Here is a 21,917-nt window from a genome sequence, read left to right as displayed (position 1 = left end):
AGCAAAGCTAAACAAACAAGCATTATAAAAATAACTTAACTTATATTAAGAAATACCTTGGAAAACATTTTGTGTAATGCACTATATACAACTTACCTAATCCAGTAAGTCCCAAACCTGCTGTTAGGATATCCAGTCCATGGAAGGGCATTGGGCAAGACAATGTAGACTGGTTTGTAATGGCCACTCCACTGCTGTCAAGTCCAAGAAGGCATTTTCTGGCTTCATACATATTTAAGGCATTTCGTTCCACACTTTTTACAATTACGGACTGCAATAAAAGTACAAATCAGAATTAAAAACTCCAATCTCACATAATGCATATAACAATTTGAAGCAGCATGTTTTGAACCTGATAAGCTCAAACATTTGTCCAGGATGTTCTCCTGCAACTTGCTGTTTCCTTTTCAAATTGTATATTAGTTTCAGCTGTCAAGCATATTCACAATGAGTGTATAGCCTGATCTCTAAGCCAGAGAGACTCTTCAAAAAATTGTCAGAGAAGGAGGAAAGGGTGGGTGGCAAGAGCATATTGTGTCTGTGGTTGCCATGGTAAACTTTAAATAGTACCATTTATATTAGTTGAAAGTAAAAAATAAAATTCTGTGCGTCTTCTCTCTTGTGATCAGATGACAAATGTATTCTTTATGGTTTCTTACATAGAACACACATATTCCGTGGTGCTTTACAGACAATAGTTGAACATTCAGATCAGTCCCTGCCCCGGTGGTGCTTACAATCTATATTCCCTACCACATGTACACGCACACACATTCATTCTTGGGTTCATTTTAATTTAAAGTATATTTTTGGATTGTGGGAGGGAACCGGAGTACACGGAGTAAACCCACCCAAACACCCGGAGAATATACAAACAATGCACAGTTAGGACCATGGTGGGAATCTAAACCATGACCTCGTTGCTGTGAGGCAGTAATGCCAACCATTACACCATCCATGCTGCCCACAAGCACCCAGTCATCTCCCCGAGATTACATATGGGGGGGGGGGGATGATAGTTGCCCTCTTGCCAGTCTACTATTTAGAGTGATCCCTTTCTCCACCAGACCTGAGGTTTGTTACGTGCACTAGTACCACAGGATCCAACTAATTAACTTTGCTCAGCCAAAGAGGTTCTGGCTTTTACCCTTCCCTTGGCCAGTGACAGATGTCTCTAGTGATTCAGTAATAGTCAGTCAATGGTACCAGATGAATGTAACAAATTGGCAAAAACACCGGATGGGTACCAGAGCTGAAGGCTGCAATACAGGTAGAAAACTGGATTATGTGGATTTTAAAACAAGAAACTTACTTTACTTGGCTGTTTTGGCTTTGGTTTAATGCTGATGAAAACATCTAGTTGTTCCATGAGTTGGGTAATATACTGTGGTTCTACCTCAATCTCCTCTTTCATGTCAAACATCAGAACAAGAGGGAGACAGCCCTGGGGAAGAGATACACATTACCAAACCACAACAGAGAAATAGATATTACTGTACCTCTATTTCTATATAACCAATATCACATTTATTTCTATATAGTAGATAATACATCTATTCCAACATAAAAGAAATATGCACTTTGAATGCTGTTGTTAAAGTCACGACCCTTCATATCAGCACCATCCTCATAAACCACATATGGTGTACAAGCATTTGGATTAAATTCAAGTAAAGAGATTTACCCATTACTACTGTATACATACCATGAGATATTGCCTGGCAAGACAGACTGACTCAATGGTGCCTTGGAGGTAGACCGTGGACTTCTTTAGGGGGTTGTTGGGATCTGGGAAGTGGATCTGTGCACCTGTTCTTTGCATAATATGCTTGATGTTGCCACCGTTGCGGCCCATCATAAAGAGGTGATGCTGAGCAGCAATGTCCAGCTGTGTGCTGACAGGAATGGCATTGGCCAGGCTACCAGCAAGATGCTCCAGCAGCAGTGCCGTACCTTCCTATCAAAACATCATAAGGAGGTGTGATCAGACCAACACGCAGAACCGAAATGTAAAATACAACTGAGGTCCAACAGAAGCAGGATGACCGCTATTGGGGGGGGGTTCAATTAGCCATGGTCATCTACAGTGGTCTGCTAATCCCCTGGTGCTATTCAAGTAGCAAAGGCAGCAGCCCACAAGAACAGTAGGGATCCGATTTGTATTTTGCAACTTACAATATTGAAGCCTTCACAAAGTTAAGACCTACTGGTCCTCGAACTGTACAGTAAACTTTGTCTTCAGGTCATATCATTGTAAAAAAAAAAAGCGCATAAAATGGGCACATTTGTGCAGACAAAACCTTGTTATCCTGTATTTTGGAGGTACAATGCAGGTCGCACAGGAACATAAAATATTTGTTCACGATAAAGGACAATTTAATCTAAATTAAAATTTTTATATACTGTATGATGATGAATTAAGATCCACTTTTTTCCGTGGCATTTGCAAAGCTTATACAAACAAGGGTACTTGTGTAGTTTCACGGCACCAGCATGGCGCCGTGCTACTTCCGGGTTCTACGCTCGCCACAAACTATGTTAAAAAAAGTAACTTAACTTCATGCCAACATGGATAGTTCATACCCCCACTATCCATGTTGGCATGGAGTTGATTTTAAATAGTGTGGCGAGCGTAGCGAGCCACCGAGCCCCACAAGGGGACTCAGACGCACGGAGCCATACTGGCGCCGTGAAACTACACAAGTACCCAAACAAGCTTTGCATGACAATTATGCTCGATCTTGGCAATGTTCACTTACTTTCCCTAGGTACAGTATAAGTAACAGACAGTGGCAGCCATTTATTGTAGGGGGGCTCCCGCTATGCCGTTACCCAGAGAGGAGATAGAAGCCGAATCTGGCTCCTGAGTAGAGGATCTGCAAGTGGCCGCGCAGACAACTCCAGCTTCTTCTAACTACATCAGCTGCAGCCCAAAGGGAAGAAACACTTTTCCGGTCTGGCAGTCTCAGTGGGAGGAAACACCTCAGAGTAGGACTGCATGTAGTGTCTGTGACTGACAGGAAGTACTTCCAGTAAAAGGTCACTACCAGTCACAGAGATATGTTCAATCTAATAAAGAAGCATTTAGAGCCCTTGACAACCCTGAAAATACTGCCATTTTAAAATGTCTTGCCATACAGCATCCAGAGTCTGCTGCTGGGATAGTGACATGGCAGGTGGACAGACAATGACAAAAGTGCACTAGCTAAGGCCAGCTGACCGCAGAATAGGAAAGTTATACAAACATTATATCTGAGCATAAAAAGAGAAAAAAAAATTACGACAGTGTATAATAGGGGACTACACTTGCAGAATTCTCTGTTTGAGGCCTATTTTCCACAATTTACCACACGAAAAAAAATCTTAACAGTGGACTTAATATTAAATACATGTACTGTACTTACACATTAAGGAGTGTTTACTAATGTTAAATTTTGAGGCTTACAGCAATAAAATGTGTTGCATAAACACAACGGGTGTTTTTTCTAAGAAAATATAAAATATACAATTCTATAAAAACATGCCAAAGGATTCTGTTGCATTTCTATCATTGAGAGCCTCAACATCTGTAACATCTTTACATACTGTAATTACATAGAATGAGACTAGGTTGAAGTTTCGAGGAAACTATACTGTTTACATAGTATTTTTTTTTAATATTGCAAAGATCATAGCCGTTTTACGTTTTTATTGGATGTGAAGGCATTAGAGCGTTTATATGACTAACTTAGTTGTGGAAATGTAAAAAATATATATATATATATAAATCTAAAATGAGAGAAAGTCACTGGAGACCTCCCAGCATTGCCTGTGAAAGTTACATCGGAGAAAGGGGAAAGTGAGAAGGAATTTGGTTTTACGTAGGAGCTGTGCATGAATCTGGAATGTATACAAAGTGCACAGCGAAAACAACCTTGGGCCACATTTCATGAGCATTAAACACTTTCTACGCACATACAAACAACAGTAATAGCACGGTCACATACGGAATACGTAAGTTATGTACTTTTTATAACAGGTGTAACGGATTTACTGGTTAACACCCATTACAGAATACACAAATGTACTGTAAGTAGCTGGAAGATTTCTCTTTCAATAATAGACAAACATCTGAACTTAATCTTTAGAGGAAAAACACATTTTCTATCTAGATACTGTTTGTCGTCTTCAGTGTAGTTTCTATATAATATAGAGTGCAGGAAAAAAAACAATGTCATCACATTGAAATACTAGTGGGAAGGGTCTGACTTCAGACCATCATTCAGTGCATCGGAGATGCACAGAAGAGTGCTCAAAGATGGTCATAGAGAAGCCATGGAGAGAGAAGGAGTGGTAAGGAGAAAATGTTGGGGGGAAATAAAAATTTGGGGCAATGTTGAAAAGGGGGAAATCGGGTCTGGGAAACGTGTAAGGGGACAGAGTGCACATATGTGTTTGTGAAGGGGGGGGGAAAGAGTATAGAGATGGAGACAAAAGGGGTGAAAAGTGGTTGAGTCAGGCATCACCCAGACATATAGCTCATACACAGCAGGAAAAGTGGTTATGATCTTATAGTCTTCTGAAGCAAGAGTCTTAAAAAATCAATTTAAAAAACGTGACTTTCACTGCATAAAAATAGTGAAATGCCAACCATCTTCAATAACGTACATGTTTGTTTTTAATAACCACTGCAGATAAGTTGGCATTTTGGAATAGTCCGCCATGGTACAACAATTATGAGGCTCCGTTTGAGATCAGGCATGCAGCTGTTTGCTAAATCCCCATACTTGCTAAATCTCTGGACCAACCATATTAAATCCATTAAAAAATAAATAAAATTAGATTTTAATTTTGGTAGAGGGAAAAAGTTCCACTGAATCAGCAGTTCAGCATGACATAGCATTTAGCATCTTATGAATGCCAGGAGATTGATTTCATTAAAATGCTGATGCCTTGTATAACTTCCAAGCATTAGAGCTGGAACCGGGCCACGCACCCGTACTAGAGAGACAAATATGAACTTTCGCTATACCTTTCTGAAATTCTTCTTTCAGGATGAGCTGTTTCACAGCTGGAAAAACATAATCGTGATTGCAAAATGAACCTAGCCGCTGACAGAGGGCTCGATTAGAAATACGTCCTTGGTGTATCATTTTCTGAAAATGTGTAGCAGAAAATTACCTTAACAGCGCTGGTGTTATTTTGGGAACCTCTTACGATAACCGTGGCACCATACACTCTAGAGCGCTGCTTGAAGGAGACAGTTATGTTGTAGGTTTGGGAGATGTGCTGGATTGTGGGGGAGTTTGGATCTGGAATGGGCTGCAGAATACCAGCTATGGGTAACTCAAACATCAAAACCAAAGGGAGCAGCTCCTGCGGAAAAACCAGACACTTATTATTGCAACCATATTTATCGGTCTTCCATTAATAAACAAAAAATAAATCTTATATAAATGGAGCGTCTGTGGTTTCAATGTCAGGGAAATGGTATTTTAGAATATAAAACGATATTTTATCATCAATCGCTTAGAAAATAATCCTGCAAATAAGGTTTGCCATCTTGATGAATTTGCTAAAGTTAACACATTGAAACAACAAAGATGGTCATCCTACCCAGCAAAGGTTCCTTACCATGGTCCTTAAAGGTCTATAAGGTTTCAAGGCTAGTCAAACTTGAGCACAGGTGGCTCAATTAGTACCTTCATTATTTTAATTGAACCATCTGTACTCAGGCATGGTTATCACTTAAATCTGGAGGCCATTGGTTGGGACACAGCCACTAGCCCACTTTTATTATGAATATTTCCTGGGCTAATGAGCCACTTTGTACAAAAAAAAAGTAATAAAAAAAATCTGTTCTTGTTGACTGAAGCCTTTGCCAAACAAATTTGAAACACTTTGCTGGAACCAAAATTATGACACTGCAACTTGGGTTAGACCAGGAATTGAACAGAGGACAGAAGTTGTTTGACCTTGGAGGATTTCATCTTTTCCTGATGCCAAAATCATCACTACAGTAGTATGTGACGTGTATAAACACTCAGCAAAAGAAAAAAAATGGCGTGATTAACTTTTTATTAATATTTACAAATTCTAAATACTGTATCTATCTATAAATTTTCTTGTTGGAATTTAAATGCAGAAACCAAAATAATGTTATAAAGTAATGGAGTCACTTGTATCCGTGGGAAACTGACACGACAACCCTCAGTGCACTACAAGACATCACAGTTTGCCCTTCTGTCTTCATTAAATAATGTGATTTTTGTTACACCAAGCATCTCTTCCCCTGCACTTTCCTACTGATAGTGCATTCGCTTTGCACAAAAAAGGGCAATATCCTATTACCCGCGATCCATGATCACGGGTAATAGGATAGCCCGGATGAGAATAGCAACCCTGATAAGTTGATAAGTGCACCACTGAGGCTTTGCAAAAACATACGGGCTTAAGCACGATCGCTCAACACACATATCGCGATTCTGTGTGCTGAGCGGGGCTTTGCCTATTTAATAGGCAAAGCCCCGCGATCTAGTAGGAATGCACTGGCTTTTGCTGCGGGCGATCGCAATGCTCGGGACCACGCATCACGATCGCTGCATGCAGGGCATACACGGAGCAATCACTGCTCCATTTCTAAGCGATCTAGTCAGATCCTTTAGAAATGGGGCTGAAATCTCCCCGTGTGTATGCCTTTACACTAATTTTGTAAAAATCATAAAATACATTACTAAAGAGGACTTTCAAATACATTTTTGTTCTTGCAGATTTTCTTAACTAGAATCTGAAAGTGGTGCGCTGAATCGGATATGTCCAAGGGATTTTACATGGGACATAAACGCCAGCTCTTAGAGCAAATCATCTTTCAGTACTTCTACCTGCGTGTATATTTTAGTATTCATCAGGCGAACAGTAATAAATGATGAATGGAATAGCTGCATGCCGAAAGGTGGTAGTTTGGGCTACAAAAATCATAATGCGTTTCAAAGACTGATGAGCGGAAAACCACAAAGCAATGAAGAAAACCTGAAATATGTCACTGAAGCATCCAAACCATAATATAGGAGTTTTTCCAACACAGCGCAATGGTATTCAGCCAAGAACAAAAAAAATAAAAAATAATACAGGCCATAATAGATTATAAAACATGCAACATCTGAAAATCAGATGGCAGAGCAGTAAACAAGAAAACAAATATGTCACCAATGTAAAAACTTGTTTTAAAAAAGTGAAAGGAACCACAATAATTACTGGTCACGTGGCCAAACATGAATACTTACTCTTATTCGTACTCTGGCAGACTCCACACCTGCGGGCTGTCCTGCAATCGATACCTGCAAAATGGGATGGACAATATAATTACTAATTATTATCAGCTTCCGTCAAAAGTGTTTGTGTGGCATAGAACTTCCAAGGTAAGCTCCTCAGGGGCTGCGCTGTAAGAGCAAACATTCTCTGTTGCAGTGTTCCAGAGTATTGGGTCACCAAGCACAATTGGACAATGCATCAAGTCATCTTGAATCCTCATTGGGCAATGCAGCATTGCACTACAAATCTTCACTGGACAGGATATGGGATGGCTGGTCCCATATGCTAAAGATCGTTCTGTGAAATTGTGAGATAGGTCTCTGAAATTCAGGAGTTTTCAGGGCATTGAGTGAGTAGGCAAGCATGCTCTATATACATAATGGTTGATAAAATAGTATTTCACCAAAATGATCTGCCAACCAACCCACAATTTTATTTGAGCCATTTTCTCATATCATTTCCTAAACATATGGTATCTGGTCAACAGATCTACGATGTTATAGACAACCATGTTTAGTCTAACCGGTCTAGTTAGATGCCTAAAGATAGTTGACCACGTCTACATCAACAGTTATGGAAGTTAGATGTCAGCATCAGAGCAACGGTCACATGGTCAACATGTTTTTTTGGTGCTGAATGTCCCAGGTCGACGTGGTTCATACTTTACTATCCAAGTGGACATAAAGGGAGATTATAATAGTGTGCCAAGCGTAGAGCCATTAGAGCGGACATTGTGCACATATACAGTCTCCATAGCCACCCCTGTGACATTTGGCAGCAAAAAAATGGGGGACATCGTTGACTATATTTAGGCATCTAACTAGATGGGTTTGACTACGGGTGGTTGACCACAACATGGTAGATTCTAGACAGCTTCGATCCGCTATACCATAACCAAAAATGTAACCTCCTGTAGAACACAAAAGTTCTAATTCGAATATAAATGGAGGATGATAGACAATACTGCCAACACCTGATTGCCTTAAGATCTCTACAATGTCTAGACACACAGCTCGATATTGGCTATGACCGATAATGACTTTGCGATTTCCTTTGAACTCCCCGGAGCACAGAAGCACCGATATGGACTATACACACTATAATTTTGCCCATGACCGATTTTGGACTATACTAGAAATAGGTCATACTAGACTGTACACTTTCTAGTCAAATCTGAGCTGCCTGCACAGTATTTCTTCTTGCAGTACTGACTGTATACACACAGTTCGATATGCAATATACAGTGAATATCGGTAGTTAATATTGCGCAGTGTGTATACCCCTTTACAATGTATGATCACCTCTACTCTTACCATAGCACTGGTATCTGCACGGAGAGGGAAGTCACCTTTTTACGGGTGTCTGAAAATGCGACTGCCTTACAGTAGCTTCAAACGCTTTCACCACTAGTAGCAACCACAATTATTATACAGCTGGAATGTACAAATTGTTCTGCAAACATTTAGTGTAAGCCGATTTGGCCAATGCTATCACTATCTTCTATTTAATGTCCCTGAATGTAACCTGATTGCAGCAAAGATCCCTCAAAATAGAGCTCTGTCAAAACAAATAAAACAGGACCACACTAAGCACAAATAAAACATCTAATTGCTACAGGGCAGGATGTTGTAACAACCGCTGCCCATTATCGCCGGCCATCGCATTATTAATAATGGCATATGTTCTAACATATGCGGTTATTAAAGCAAGGGACAGCTCTTGCGATAAGAGCTGTCCCTTGCGATGCGGTGCCGGACTTCCGGGTCTGTGATCCGGGAGTCCATCTGCGCATGCGCAGAGCGCCGTAGCCTGCTGCAGGGCATGCTGGGAGGGATCAGTCACACAGCGCTGTGGTAAGAAGCCCATAGGCATCTGCAGGGAATCACCAGCTTTTGCTGGCGATTCCCTCCGCAGCGCTGACACTGCGGAGGGGGGTTAGAGCATACAGAAATGCGGTAAAAACCCAGATAACGGGATTTTAGTTGGCTGCGCTCAGTATATATATTTATTTTTTTCTTGCTTAGGTGGCAAGCAGGAATGTTTGAAAGCATCGCATTTGGATGCCCAAAAGGAACTTTTCGCAACGCAGGTAGGACTTTAGGATTTAGGCTTTGTGCACCTAAATCAATTTTTTGCCATGTCGAAAATTATGGGCACCTGATCGGATTGCCTCAATGATTGCCCAAAAAAAAATAACTGAATTGCCTCGTTAGTGTCTTAAAAAATAATTGATACATTTATCACAGTGAGAGAGATGGAAAGGGAGAGTAAACAACCGCTTACTTTGATAGCGGGCTAATGAGAACAGACTAGCAGAGAGACCACACCTTGGTCTGGGACAGCCCCTACTTACTCATGGGAGAAATACAGCTTTTTCCTATTTTCTTAAATTGTTATAGAGTTAGCACTTACCCAACTTCACAGGAGGGAAGAAGACAGACCAGCACTCGTTTTTGTAGTAAGAAAAGAAAAATGTATTTGAAAGATGCTTACAGCATGGCAAACATCGTATACAACATCAAACAGACCCGACAGTCTGTTTCAACTGGACTCACGCCAGTTTTCCTCAGGGGTACAACACAATAGCAAACCAGGCAGTATTTATCATAGAAAAGGGCGCCAGACCCGCCTTGGGGTTCAAAGTGCGCTGTCAATCAGCACCACGCACGGAGCTGAAAGCTTCCTGTTGCTAAGCAACAAAGGGCTGGTCTGAGTCGCGTCATGGGGGATTCCCTGTGATGCCTATTGGATTGTGCTACATGCCGTTTGAGGTTGTAATAATGGGATAGGAGTGCGGGGGTGCAGAGCGGGGTACAGAAGTAAATTCACCAGGTGAGTTACGTGAGTGAAATGACCATAACTTATATGTGACAGGAACACCGATAACGGAGTGCACGCAGGGTAGAGATGTTGCGCTGTCAAGTTAATAGCAGGTGATGAATTGCACGGACGCCTGATTGGTGAACTCCTCATGTGTACAGGTAGTAATTGGCTTAATTGTGCAAGTGGACCGCTGGAAATAATGTCAATGAGCGGCTGAAGTCCAGAGTGATACATCTCTGGTAACATAGTTGCCCTGACAAACATTAGAGTCTGTCGGAAGAGGTGCTAATGTAATCACATCTAAAAGCATAGCGCACGGAGGCGCTTCATTGCAGACTTGTAACAAATCTTTCACAGTGTAATAATGATCCCATCATAGGGATGTCGTATTCAAGTTATCTAATATAATTGTGATACATAGCAAAAAGAGAAGGTGCACTCGGCGGTGCTACATTCAGCAGTTCAGTGTCCAGTGAGTACAGTCTAATATATATGTTGACACACGGCGGTGTCAGCTTTGGTTGAACTTGCATATGCATAATCGCACTCGGAGGTGCTACAGTAAGTCATTATAAATTCAGCTCAAAAGACTGCATAATTAGACACACGGCGGTGTCCAGCAGGTTCCACCAATTAGACGGCGGCGACACACAGCGGTGTCGACTCTTGTTTGACTATGTGTCTGAGATGTAGTTAAAAAGATGCAACAACCTGGCCAGAGCAGCGGGGAATCCAGTCTGCCAGTGTTGTATCTAGGAGGTATAGGCGAATGGGCTTATAGTATGTGCAACTGCTGATACTTGACTATGGGAGGGATGAAACATCAGTTAGTCCAGTATTGGAGTGCACTCAGGCACTGTGCGTGTGGTGGGTTCATATGAAGCAACCCATTTTGTAGTCTTCATTTAGACCATGCGGAGTTAGGGAATTAAGTCGGTGGATCCATTGTAATTCCCGTTGTAGCAGCAATCTGTCACGGTCCCCACCCCGTCTGAGTGGGGGTATATGATCAATTAGATGGCATTTGAGGTGTGTAATGTTGTGACTCTTCTCCAGGTAGTGTCTGGCCACAGGGAGTTGCTTGAGGTCCAACGTCTCGTTGCTGTTTGCACAACATTTCTTGATGGACGATCTGTGCTGTCCTAATCTTTCTTTAATCATCCTTGTAGTTTTACCCACGTAGATTAGATTGCATGGGCATGTGAGAGCGTAGATAACAAACTTGCTATTACAGTCTAATTTGTGATTGATTTTAAATTTTTGTCCATTGGTAGGATTCTTGAACTCATTGCCGGTGACCATAAATTTGCAGTTCGTGCATCCGGAACATTTGTAGACCCCATATTTCCTTGAAAGCCAATTGGTGGCATTTGGAATGTTGGCAGAAATGTCTGTTGCCACTAGTAAGTCTTTTAGATTGGGGCCTCTCCTATAGGCAAATCTTGGTGGTTTTTTCAGTATTGGTTCAAGGACAGGATCACTGGCAACAAGGTGCCAATGTTCTTTGAGTTTGGTCTTGATGTGGTTTGAAGCAACGGTATAAGTGCTGCAGAAGTTCATTCTGTTGTCAGATTCTTCATGGCTCTTTGGTTTAAGTTTTAATAGGTCATTCCTATCGATGTTGTGCACTTTCAGGCGTGCTGATTGTACATCTTGCTTGCTGTATCCCCTTGTGAGGAAGCGCGTGCTCATTTCATCCAGCGCTGCTGGCAAGCTTTCTGGGTTTGAGTTAATGCGACATACTCTGAGCATCTGAGAGTACGGAAGCCCTCTTTTTAGAGCTTCTGGGTGAAAGCTTGTAGCATGGAGCAATGTGTTCTTATCCGTGGATTTTGTGAATACTTGGGTAGAGATGGCACAGTCTTTAAGCGTAATGCTGACATCGAGAAAGCTGATGGCTTTTTGGCTGAAATTGATGGTGAAACGAATACTGCCAGGGATCAGGTTGAGGTAATTGACAAAAGCCAGCAGGTTGTCTTCACCACCTGTCCACAAGAGAAACAGGTCATCTATGTATCTTACATACATCTTAATGAATTTCCTGTAATGTAAATTTCCATAGATATGTTTGTTCTCATACGCCGCCATAAAGAGGTTTGCGTAGGCTGGGGCCATGTTGGACCCCATCGCAGTCCCCTGGCGTTGCAAATAGAACCGGTTCAAAAAGAGGAAATAATTTTTATTGAGAATAATTCTCATCAGTAATGAAAGATAGTCAATGGGCGGACCACTGTATTCTCTGCTGGAGGTGATGATCTCTCGGCAAGCAGCAAGTCCCTGTTCATGAGGGATGTTGGTGTACAAGCTGGATACATCTAGGGTAACCAAGAGGGTATCAGGTCTGATGTTGGTTACAGTGTTTAATTTTCTTAAGAAGTCTGAGGTGTCCTCAATGAAGCTCTCCGTTTGCTTGACCACTGGTTGCAGAAAAAAATCCACTAGCTGCGATAGGGGCTGGCATAATGAACCCCTAGCTGAGATGATTGGTCGTCCCGGAGGTGCCACAAGCGACTTGTGCACCTTAGGTAAGGTGTATAAGATTGGAATTATGGGATTTTTTTGCGTTAGAAAATCTGCAGTTTCCTTGCTGATGTAGTTATTGCAGACACCAATCTCAATAACACTGTCTATTTCTTTTTTGAACTGCCAAGTGGGGTCACGCTCAAGTTGAAGGTAACAGGACTGTTCTGCAAGTTGATTTAGGGCTTCTTTGACATAATAGGAGTAGTCAAGCAGTACTATGCCACCCCCCTTGTCGGCAGCTCTAATGATCAGATCCTTGTCATTTTTTAAGGTTTTGATCGATTTTCTCTCTTCAAGGGTAATGTTGTGGAATGAGATTTTGTGTTTTTCCACAAATGGGCAGGTGTCCCTTTTGAGTATTCTCATGAAGGTGTTGATCGAAGGGTTCAACGATGGGGGGTCAAATTTGCTGGGTCTTTTTAGAGTGCTGGTATTGGTTTCTGTCATATTTATGCGTTGGGGTGCTGGATTTTTCAAGAAGTAGTCCTTTAGTCTGAGTTGCCTGCCAAACTTGTATAGGTCGACTTGCCACTTAAACTTGTCCTGGGTGAGGGTGGGTACGAAGGACAAGCCCTTGTTCAGGAGGGATACTTCAGCTTCCGTTAATTGGTGTTTAGACAGATTATAGATCACTGAGCCGCTTGGTTCCTGTTGCCCTTTCTTTTTTCTTTTACTCCCACCTCTGCGGGTGGGTAGAGGGGGTTTTTTGGCGGCCTTCTTTGACGCTCTGAACGAGCCAGGTAGTGCGACTCCTGGGCTGAAGTAGCTGGAGCGTCTGAATCGCTTGCCGAAGTCTGGGAGTAATTTTCAATATCCGTAAATTGTGTGTTGGGGCGTCTGATACCACCCCTTCGGAATTGTGGGCGGGGTCTGCGGCTCTCGCTTCTAGAGAACCAAGTATAGACTCTATTCTCCTTGTAGTCTAATTTGACCTGTTTGTACTTACTTTTTTTGAATTTCAGTAGATTATCCCTAAATTTGTCAAGTTCTTTTTCCAATTTCACAAGTTGGTCATTTTCAGGGGTTTGCAGTGCTTTAAACGGCTCAGTGAGCTTCAGTTCTGCAATTTCACCTTTAATTGTTGTGAGATCGGTGCCTGTTTGTTCAATGACCAGTAACATTAGGTCATGTGAACATCGGTTAAGGATGTTGCACCATTTGAGACAAAATTCATCGTTATGCCTTCCCAGGGTGGGTTGGTTATGCAATCTAAATCCCCTAGGGATTATTTGTTCCTTGTAGTACTGTGAGAGGGTTAGTCCATGAAGCTGGAGTTCAATCTCTCTTTTACTCAATTTAAGAAGGTCCTGATATATTTCCTCAGGGCTATCTTTGTTATATAAAGTTATTGTGTCTGCAATCAGTGGGAACTTTTCTATTTTATGTAATAACAGCTTAGGGGAAAAAATGTAAACCACCATTATCTGAATAACACAGAAAACCTAAAAACGGTCACAGTGCAGAACAACTATTAATCTGTGGTTAAGTATTCAGGCTACAAATGTCTGTGGGTTTGAAGCATGTTAAACTACAGTAAGACCAGAAGAGTACTGGCGAGGATCAGCACGGTTTATAGAACGGATTCATGGGAGTTAACATTTCACAACAATTCTTGTTGTAGTAAATGAAAGTGATCATTTACATAATGGTTACCTACTCATACACAGTTTCACATAAAAACTAGAACATAAACATGACCAATGATAATTACCATAATAAAACAAGTCAAATATAGCCCCTGCATTATTAACAGCAGTAAACTGACAAAGTACAGATGTAGCCTCACACACTGTGGCACTAGCAGTGGCAAATAGCCCTCCTCCTCCCCGATGCAGCAAGTCACATGCTACTAACCTGGGTAGAGCATCTTTCGCACTCAGAATGAACAACTTAAGGTCCATACACACTGGGCGATTTTGCCCAACGTGTATGGACATCGATGACCGCTGTCAATGCTGGGGGGAAAGCTGCTCCGTGCATTCACACTAAGCAGCTTTTCCCCTGCCCGGCACTGTCAGCAGGGGACGGACGGCTTTGCATAGCGCAGCGCTATGGAAAGTGGTCCACAAAGCCGCTCATATGCTGGTAATACAAGCAGATTAAAGGCATTCCCGGCAATGATGCGGAAGCGCGCATCACTGCTCACCGCCGGGCCGTACACACTGGGCGACTGAGCTGAAAGCGGCTCAAAACACAAAGTTTGAGCGGCTTTCAGCTCAAAATCGCCCAGTGTGTATGGGCCTTTACTCCCATAAATAAACTGGGAGGGACAAAACTACTTTTCTAACTTGCCCTTCTCAGATGGATGTGCGACAGTTGTATAGCTACGATTTGTGACTGTCTGAATCTGTAAGCGTTGCGCTGTAATGTAACGGCTGCGGATTTCCTCAAGTCTTTGACATGGTTGTTGTGGAATGCTCTGCTTGAGTATACTTGGCATTGGGTTGCCATATCGGTCCAGTGTGATCATCCACACCAGTGGCTAAATTAAACATGGCACCAATTGTTAGGTGCTCAGGCCAAAGACTTAAAGGAATAGTCCCTTTTGTGACAGTGGGGCAGCAGAATACCATAAGCAGCGCCCAAAAATCTTGCCAAAAAAACATCCATCCACCAAAAATCTGGTAATGTATAGAAGCAAATTATTAACAATTTGTTTCCAAACACTGGAAAAAAGACAAAATGGGCTTTTAAATTGGTTAAATCCAGTTAATTTAACAAATTTATACGGATAATCATTTTTGCCTATTTTCCCACTTTTGGTTGCAAATGGTTGATTGTCATTTGCTGCTTCACATTTTAAGATTTCCATTCTAAAGCCAGCCATACATCTACAGATCGATTGTCATATTGAGCTGGTTGGAACAAAATCCTGGTAATGGATGAGAGCAAATGACAGTTGACCATTTGCTTTGAAATGCTGGAAAACTGCCAAAAACTGTCACCCATCCATTACCAGGTTTTTGTTCCAACCAGCCCAATCTGACAATCGATCTGTAGATGTATGGCCAGAGAGATTGGACAGATAATCTTATAGTGTATCCATTTTAAGTGAACAAATCCACATATTTTACTCTTGGTTTCAATACTTCATAAAACACAATTGTTATTTTAGTTTATATTAAGAGAACAAAAAATTGCTGCAACACTTCAAAAATCAATACCCTGCTTCATAAGAAACATGGGGACAGAACTATTAAGCCTTGGTATAAAGTGGAAGATGATAACACACTAGCCAATCATCTCCTGTCAATTTTCAAACACAGCTGATTGGCTCACCAGGCTTAATACATCTGCCCCTTTGTAAACCTTGCACTGTCCTATAAGACAGCAGAAGGTGCATTATGGGGCCTACACATTGGGCAATTTCAGCCCATTTTCTAAGCGATCTGACTAGCTCGCTTAGAAAATGACCCACATTGCTCCATGTGTACAGGCCATAGCGATAGCGAAGCACAACCTCGCACGTCGCTATCGCTGGGCTATTAAGATCCTGCATGCAGGACAAATCTAGGTAGATCGCCAGTCATGCCAATGTGCTCAGCGGAGAACACTGGCCCCGAAAGAACTTTCGGCACACATCGCTGACACATCCCTGTGTGCCGAGCGATCTACATTGCTCAGATCGCACAGTCGCCCCATGTGTAGGCCCCATAATTCTACAGACTTCGCTCTGCAACCAGAACTTTCCAGTGCTTACAGGAGTGAAGACCCAGGTGCTATGAGGACAATCACTGCCTAATACATCTATTCCAATATTGTTATCATTTATGGCCCGTATTTGCATGATTACTGCTGTGGTAATTAAGGATATACAATACCTCATATGTCCCTTTCGCATCGCACCTCGGACCCAGGTTAGTGACGTGCTGTGTGAAAGCACCACAGAGCTTATAACCCGGGTCGACTAACCTGGCAATTCGACCCGGGTTATGAGGGGTTAAACCCAGATCACCCTCTGTATACTGGGCGATCTGGGATTAATGTGAAAGCGCTGGACCCAGGTTGTACCAGACATCGCAATGCCATGTCCAAACGAGCTAAGCGATATAAAAGTGGTATGAGTTATGCAGTATTAGATTTTAACTGTTGCACAATCAAAGTGATTGGAGATGTCTGGCACCTCTATATAAACGGGAACAGCATCCTACCTAACCCATAGGACTAAGGTTACACCTGCTATCACATATACCTGGTTACTCTTCTCTGCCTGGTTGTTTCTGTTGGAGTCTGGGAAATGTATGTGGCAACCTGTTTCCTCCATCACCTTCTTGATGTTATTGCCCCCTTTACCAATAACATGGGAGTGCTCGGTGTGGGAGACGTCCATCTTTAATGTGACTCGGTTGCTCTAGAAGAGATAAGAAGCATACAGAATATTGAGAAAAACATTACATATTCTCCTCTATGGACATTTCCAAGTAAAACATTCATATGATCTAAACTTTTGGAGTAATTAAGATATGAAGAAAGATTAGACAAATTGGGATTCTTTACTCTAGAAAAGAGACGTTTAGGGGGAGACATGCTTAAGGAACGGTCATGCACTCTTTTGGCTTTGAGGAGGTAATATAGGACATGTGGGCATGAGCTTAGACTAGAGGAAAGAAGATTTCATACCCTTAGAAAAAAAAACTTTTTACGGTCAGGGCAGTGAAATTGTGGAACTCTCCACCTAGAGAGGTGGTGTCGGCACACACAAATACATATTGGTGCAAAAAAATAAATAAATAAAAGATGCACTTGGAAGAGCAAAAAGCTGCAGCAATCATGCCAACTTCCAAGCCAAATATTCCCAGAATTCCCTGGATGTATATTCCAAAGTAAGCAGGTGCCTCACATACTGGGGGAATTATACTAAGCCTTGAAAAGTGATAAAGTACCAGCCAATCGGCTTCTATCATGTCACAGGCTAGGTTTGGACAATGACAGTTAGCAGCTGAATGGTTAAATTGGCTGATTGTATTAGAGAATGATTGACAGGAAAATTGTCATTATTCAGCAGCAAATCAGGAAAACGATAATAATGTATGTGACTGTGTAACTATGCACTGCTAGTGTTCATTCTAGCACCCACCATCTTTGAAAACCCATGCAGTTTCTCTTCCCTGCCTGGGGTGTCGCTGTCTGCTGTGTGGTTTCTAGCACAGGTCTGGTTTGCATATCAGTGCAGATATACAGACCACACTGTGCTAGAAGCACTACAGCAAACAGCGACACACCAGGCAGGTAAGAGGAACTGCATGGGTTTTCCAAGATGGCGAGTTCTAGAATGAACACTACACTGCCAATGAATGACCAGAGCATTTCTGCAGCAACAATAAACATACCCAAGCAAATAGAAAAATGTGGACACCCTGCTTAATAGAGGGGCAGAAGACACTAGCACTGAAACGTAAACTGCTGTTACCCCAGACAAGATTTGTAATTACGGTACTCTTTACCTAGAAGGGCGCCCGCGATTGAAATCGCGGCCATCGCGGGTAAATCGCGGGTACATTAAAATCGGGTACCCGCGATGACCGCGATTTTCCCATAGGGATCAATGTTAAAAACGGTGATTGACCGCGATTTTAATGTTAAATGCCTCAATGCCCGCGATTTGGCCATAGGAATCAATGTTAAATGGGCCACAGAGCCCTAATAGTCACCGTGAACTCTGAAATGGCCCCCACAATTGTTAACGCCACCCCACGATCAACGTCAACCCGAAGCGTGGCGAGCGCAGCGAGCCCGCGAGGGGCGGCGGTACGCGTCCTCCGACCTTTTCATGCCCTACTATCTACGTTGGCGTGGAGTTGAGAATAGAATAGTGTGGCGAGCGCAGCGAGCCACCGAGGCCTGAAGCGTGGCGAGCGCAGCGAGCCCCGCGAGGGGACACGGATACCTTCACAGGTAAACGCGTCCCCTCGCGGGCTTCACAGGTGTCCGCTTTTCGCCACGGACACCTGTGAAGCCCGCGAGGGGACGCGTATAACTGTGAAGGTATCCGCGTGCGCTCGCCACGCTTCGGGCCTCGGTGGCTCGCCACACTATTCTATTCTCAACTCCACGCCGACGTGGATAGTAGGGCATGAAAAGGTCGGAGGACGCGTACCGCCGCCCCTCGCGGGCTCGCTGCGCTCGACACGCTTCGGGTTGACGTTGATCGTGGGGTGGCGTTAACAATTGTGGGGGCCATTTCAGAGTTCACGGTGACTATTAGGGCTCTGTGGCCCATTTAACATTGTTTCCTATGTAAAAATCGCGGGCATTGAGGCATTGAACACTAAAATTGGGTCCAATCTGATTTTTAACATTGGTCCCTATGGGAAATCGCGGCCATCGCGTCGCACCCGATTTTTAGTGCATTCGATGGTCGCGATGGGCGCCCTTCTAGGTAAAGAGTACCGTAATTACAAATAATGCATTCGTATAATTTTGACACTTCTGTTTTAAAGGTTACTTTAATATCCGATTTACTCATTTTTCAAAGATGGCACATGAATTGCAATCACCTTGATGTAAGCTGAAATTTACCTTCGTATCCAAAACGGACATGATCCTTTCCTTGGCTTCCTTTACATTTTCTTTTTTGCCAGACACTTTTATGTGTGGATCTGAAAAATGAAATAAAAGAAACAGTTTAATAATAGTCTTAACTGCAGGATCAGTAAAACGAACAGAACTCCATAAAACAGACATAAGACATTAATATCTACATGGCATGGTCATAAATTCTGCCACTCGTCAACCAGATATAGGAAAGCTACTATAAAGTACAGCATGCATTCCTAACCTCAGTCTTCAAGACTATTACAGTCCAGATCAAATAGAAAATTTGATGCGCTTCAAATGGCTTTTGTACATTCAATTCAGATTCGACCCCAATGCGCGCTCCCGTGTAGTGTAAATCAAATAGAAAAATAGGCCTGGTCATGCAAGACTGATTTGACTATATAGTACAGATCTGTACTATATAGTCAAATCAAATGCATTTTGCATACCATTCAATTTGATCTTAATTGGGATCAAATCGCAAGCAAAATCGCACCATGTGTACCCACTATTACTGTGTCTTTAGGACTGCGGTTGGGAATGCCTACACAATAGATCAGCGGTTCTCAAACTGTGGATCCTGACCCCAAAGTGGGTCCCCACCTCCTCAGCATGGGGCCGTGACTCCATGTTGCTGACCATCAGGCTGATGACTTTTCTAATCTTACTCTGGGATTCAAGGAGTCTGAAAAGTCTGTTGAAATGTCTGCTATTTTAGACTCCTCCCATTATTTTGTGCCCCCACAATGCTGCCATGTATGTGTCAGCATGTGCTGTCTCCGGACTACACATGTGATGATCTTCTGCAGTAACTTGCTGGGGGTCCTGCCATTTTTATTGTCTGATGGGGTCCCAGAGAAAAATAGTTTGAGTACCCTTGCTATTGGACAATAAAATTCACCAAAATAGAACTGATAAATTAAAAATTCTACCCAACGCTATATAGAAGATCCAGTTTGAGCTATTTATTTTGATTTGGTTATATTGTGACACCAAAAATCTATTGTCCTCTGTATTGAACACATTTGTAGCCACAGTTGAACTGTGTAGGGCAACCAGCAAAACAACAAGGGCCAGATGTATCAAACGTAAAAATGTGATAAAATGGAGTGTGATAAACAAGCTAATCTGCTCCTGTTATTTTTTCAAACCCAGCCTGTAACATGACAGGAGCTGATTGGCTGGCTGCCAATACATTTGGCCCTAATGTGTAGTTATAAATGTGGGGAAGCATTACTGTCCTGCTAGTCCAGTAAGTTATATTATAAAAAAACACACAAGTTCATGTTTTTTTTCTTTTCCACATACAGTAGCTTACAATTGGAGAAAGAGGAAATGGGAAGGAATTTGGGAAATTAGTCAGGGGATACGATGTTCACTTAAATTCTATTGGCTAACAAATTACAGCAGATAGGAGACCAGAAAAACAGAAACCGTTAAACATTTTACTTAATATCCTACCGTTAGTATATAAAAAGAGCATCAAGCTCTATAAAATTACCATTTTTTTTCCATTCCAGCTAACACCATGAAATCAAAACAAATTATTTATTCTGGCAGGAGTTAAATGACTGTCCCATGAGGAAATAATTGCAGTGGAAAATGTTAAGATACGTCGTTATCTTACAGCGCATGCACTGGGCTACGCATGTACATAAGAACTGTGAGGATGCTAGGATGACAGGGGGAGGAGCCAAGATGCTACACGCTGAGAGAAAGCGGCAACAGTAGACTATTCTCTAGCACATACTTACCTCTGCATACAACAAGAATACAAAAGGTATAGCTATAAACTCCTATACTTTAAAAGTATCAGGCAACAATAAATACATTTTCAGATCTAAACACTAATTCTATCTTAATTTAAAATGTAGAGTACATCATTATTTAATTGATTTACATTGGAAAACAGGAAAAGCAGAGGAAAATTGGGCAAAAATCAGAACTGGCAATGTGAAAAGAATTTTGAGAAGACTTAAAATGAATAAAATAAATTAGTTCTGCATACCAAGTTCAAGTGCACAGTGCCGAGCCATTAAAAGGCATAAAATGATATAGGACGGGATGAAGCCTCCTTTTTTAAAGACATTCAGTTCTGCTAATGAAAAGCAGAAGTGGAATTTTTAAATGGCAAGAATTTATAAAATGAATTATTCATAACATCGGCTTAAATCGCAGGTTTTAAAATTCCTTTGTGTATTCTTTATGTAACTGCCCATTTTAAGTAAGTTAGTCTAGTATGCATTGGGAACCTGTACAAAGGGACAAGCTATTACCACTCGAGTTTCAAGTTCTAAGATCACATATGCCAGGCGACGCTTACAAGACTGCATAGACATTTCGCACATGCCGGCAAACATTCAAAGGCCTAGTTCAAGGTAAATCACTTACATGTCAAAACACAAGAAATATTTATAAATGCTGAGAAACTTAATGTAGGTTCTACTTCATGGAATTTATTTGGCATGCGTAATGTCATGTATCATGTACATTCCTAAACCAGTAATTTTATCGTTGGAAAACGGGTAGGTTTCAGGGTTTGGTATTTCCCATGCTAATGACCACTAAATAGCAGGAAGGTATTTTAAGAGGAAAAATATAGATTATGGTTTGGTGAAATTAAACATTTATATACAAGCCAGGAGATGTTACTCTAATGGGCCCTACACACATAGCGATGTGTGTAAGGCTTCCTAGCTATGCTAGGTTGGGCACTGCTGCACCGCTGTCGCTCAGCACACAGA

The 21,917-nt window shown here is 41.9% G+C and overlaps 1 protein-coding gene across 6 annotated transcripts in view; it reads right to left on the bottom strand.

The window, feature by feature from the left end:
- The window catches only part of BICC1 (BicC family RNA binding protein 1), a 234,576-nt gene that overhangs the window by 45,559 nt on the left and 167,100 nt on the right, over window positions 1-21,917 (bottom strand). For all 6 annotated transcript variants that reach the window (XM_083149110.1, XM_083149109.1, XM_083149106.1 and 3 more), the window contains 7 exons: window positions 19,156-19,235; window positions 16,829-16,987; window positions 7,263-7,316; window positions 5,161-5,355; window positions 1,706-1,957; window positions 1,313-1,444; window positions 97-271 (listed from right to left, as the gene is read on the bottom strand). In XM_083149110.1, the coding sequence (XP_083005236.1) occupies window positions 97-271; window positions 1,313-1,444; window positions 1,706-1,957; window positions 5,161-5,355; window positions 7,263-7,316; window positions 16,829-16,987; window positions 19,156-19,235 (1,047 nt within the window). The remainder of the gene's footprint in view (window positions 1-96; window positions 272-1,312; window positions 1,445-1,705; window positions 1,958-5,160; window positions 5,356-7,262; window positions 7,317-16,828; window positions 16,988-19,155; window positions 19,236-21,917) is intronic.

Source organism: Crinia signifera, chromosome 6 (genome assembly GCF_055691185.1).
Source record: "Crinia signifera chromosome 6, ASM5569118v1, whole genome shotgun sequence".
In the NCBI taxonomy this organism is placed as follows: Eukaryota; Metazoa; Chordata; class Amphibia; order Anura; family Myobatrachidae; genus Crinia; species Crinia signifera.
Note: the sequence above shows the minus strand (reverse complement) of the source record. Positions and strands in the feature narration are given on the sequence as shown.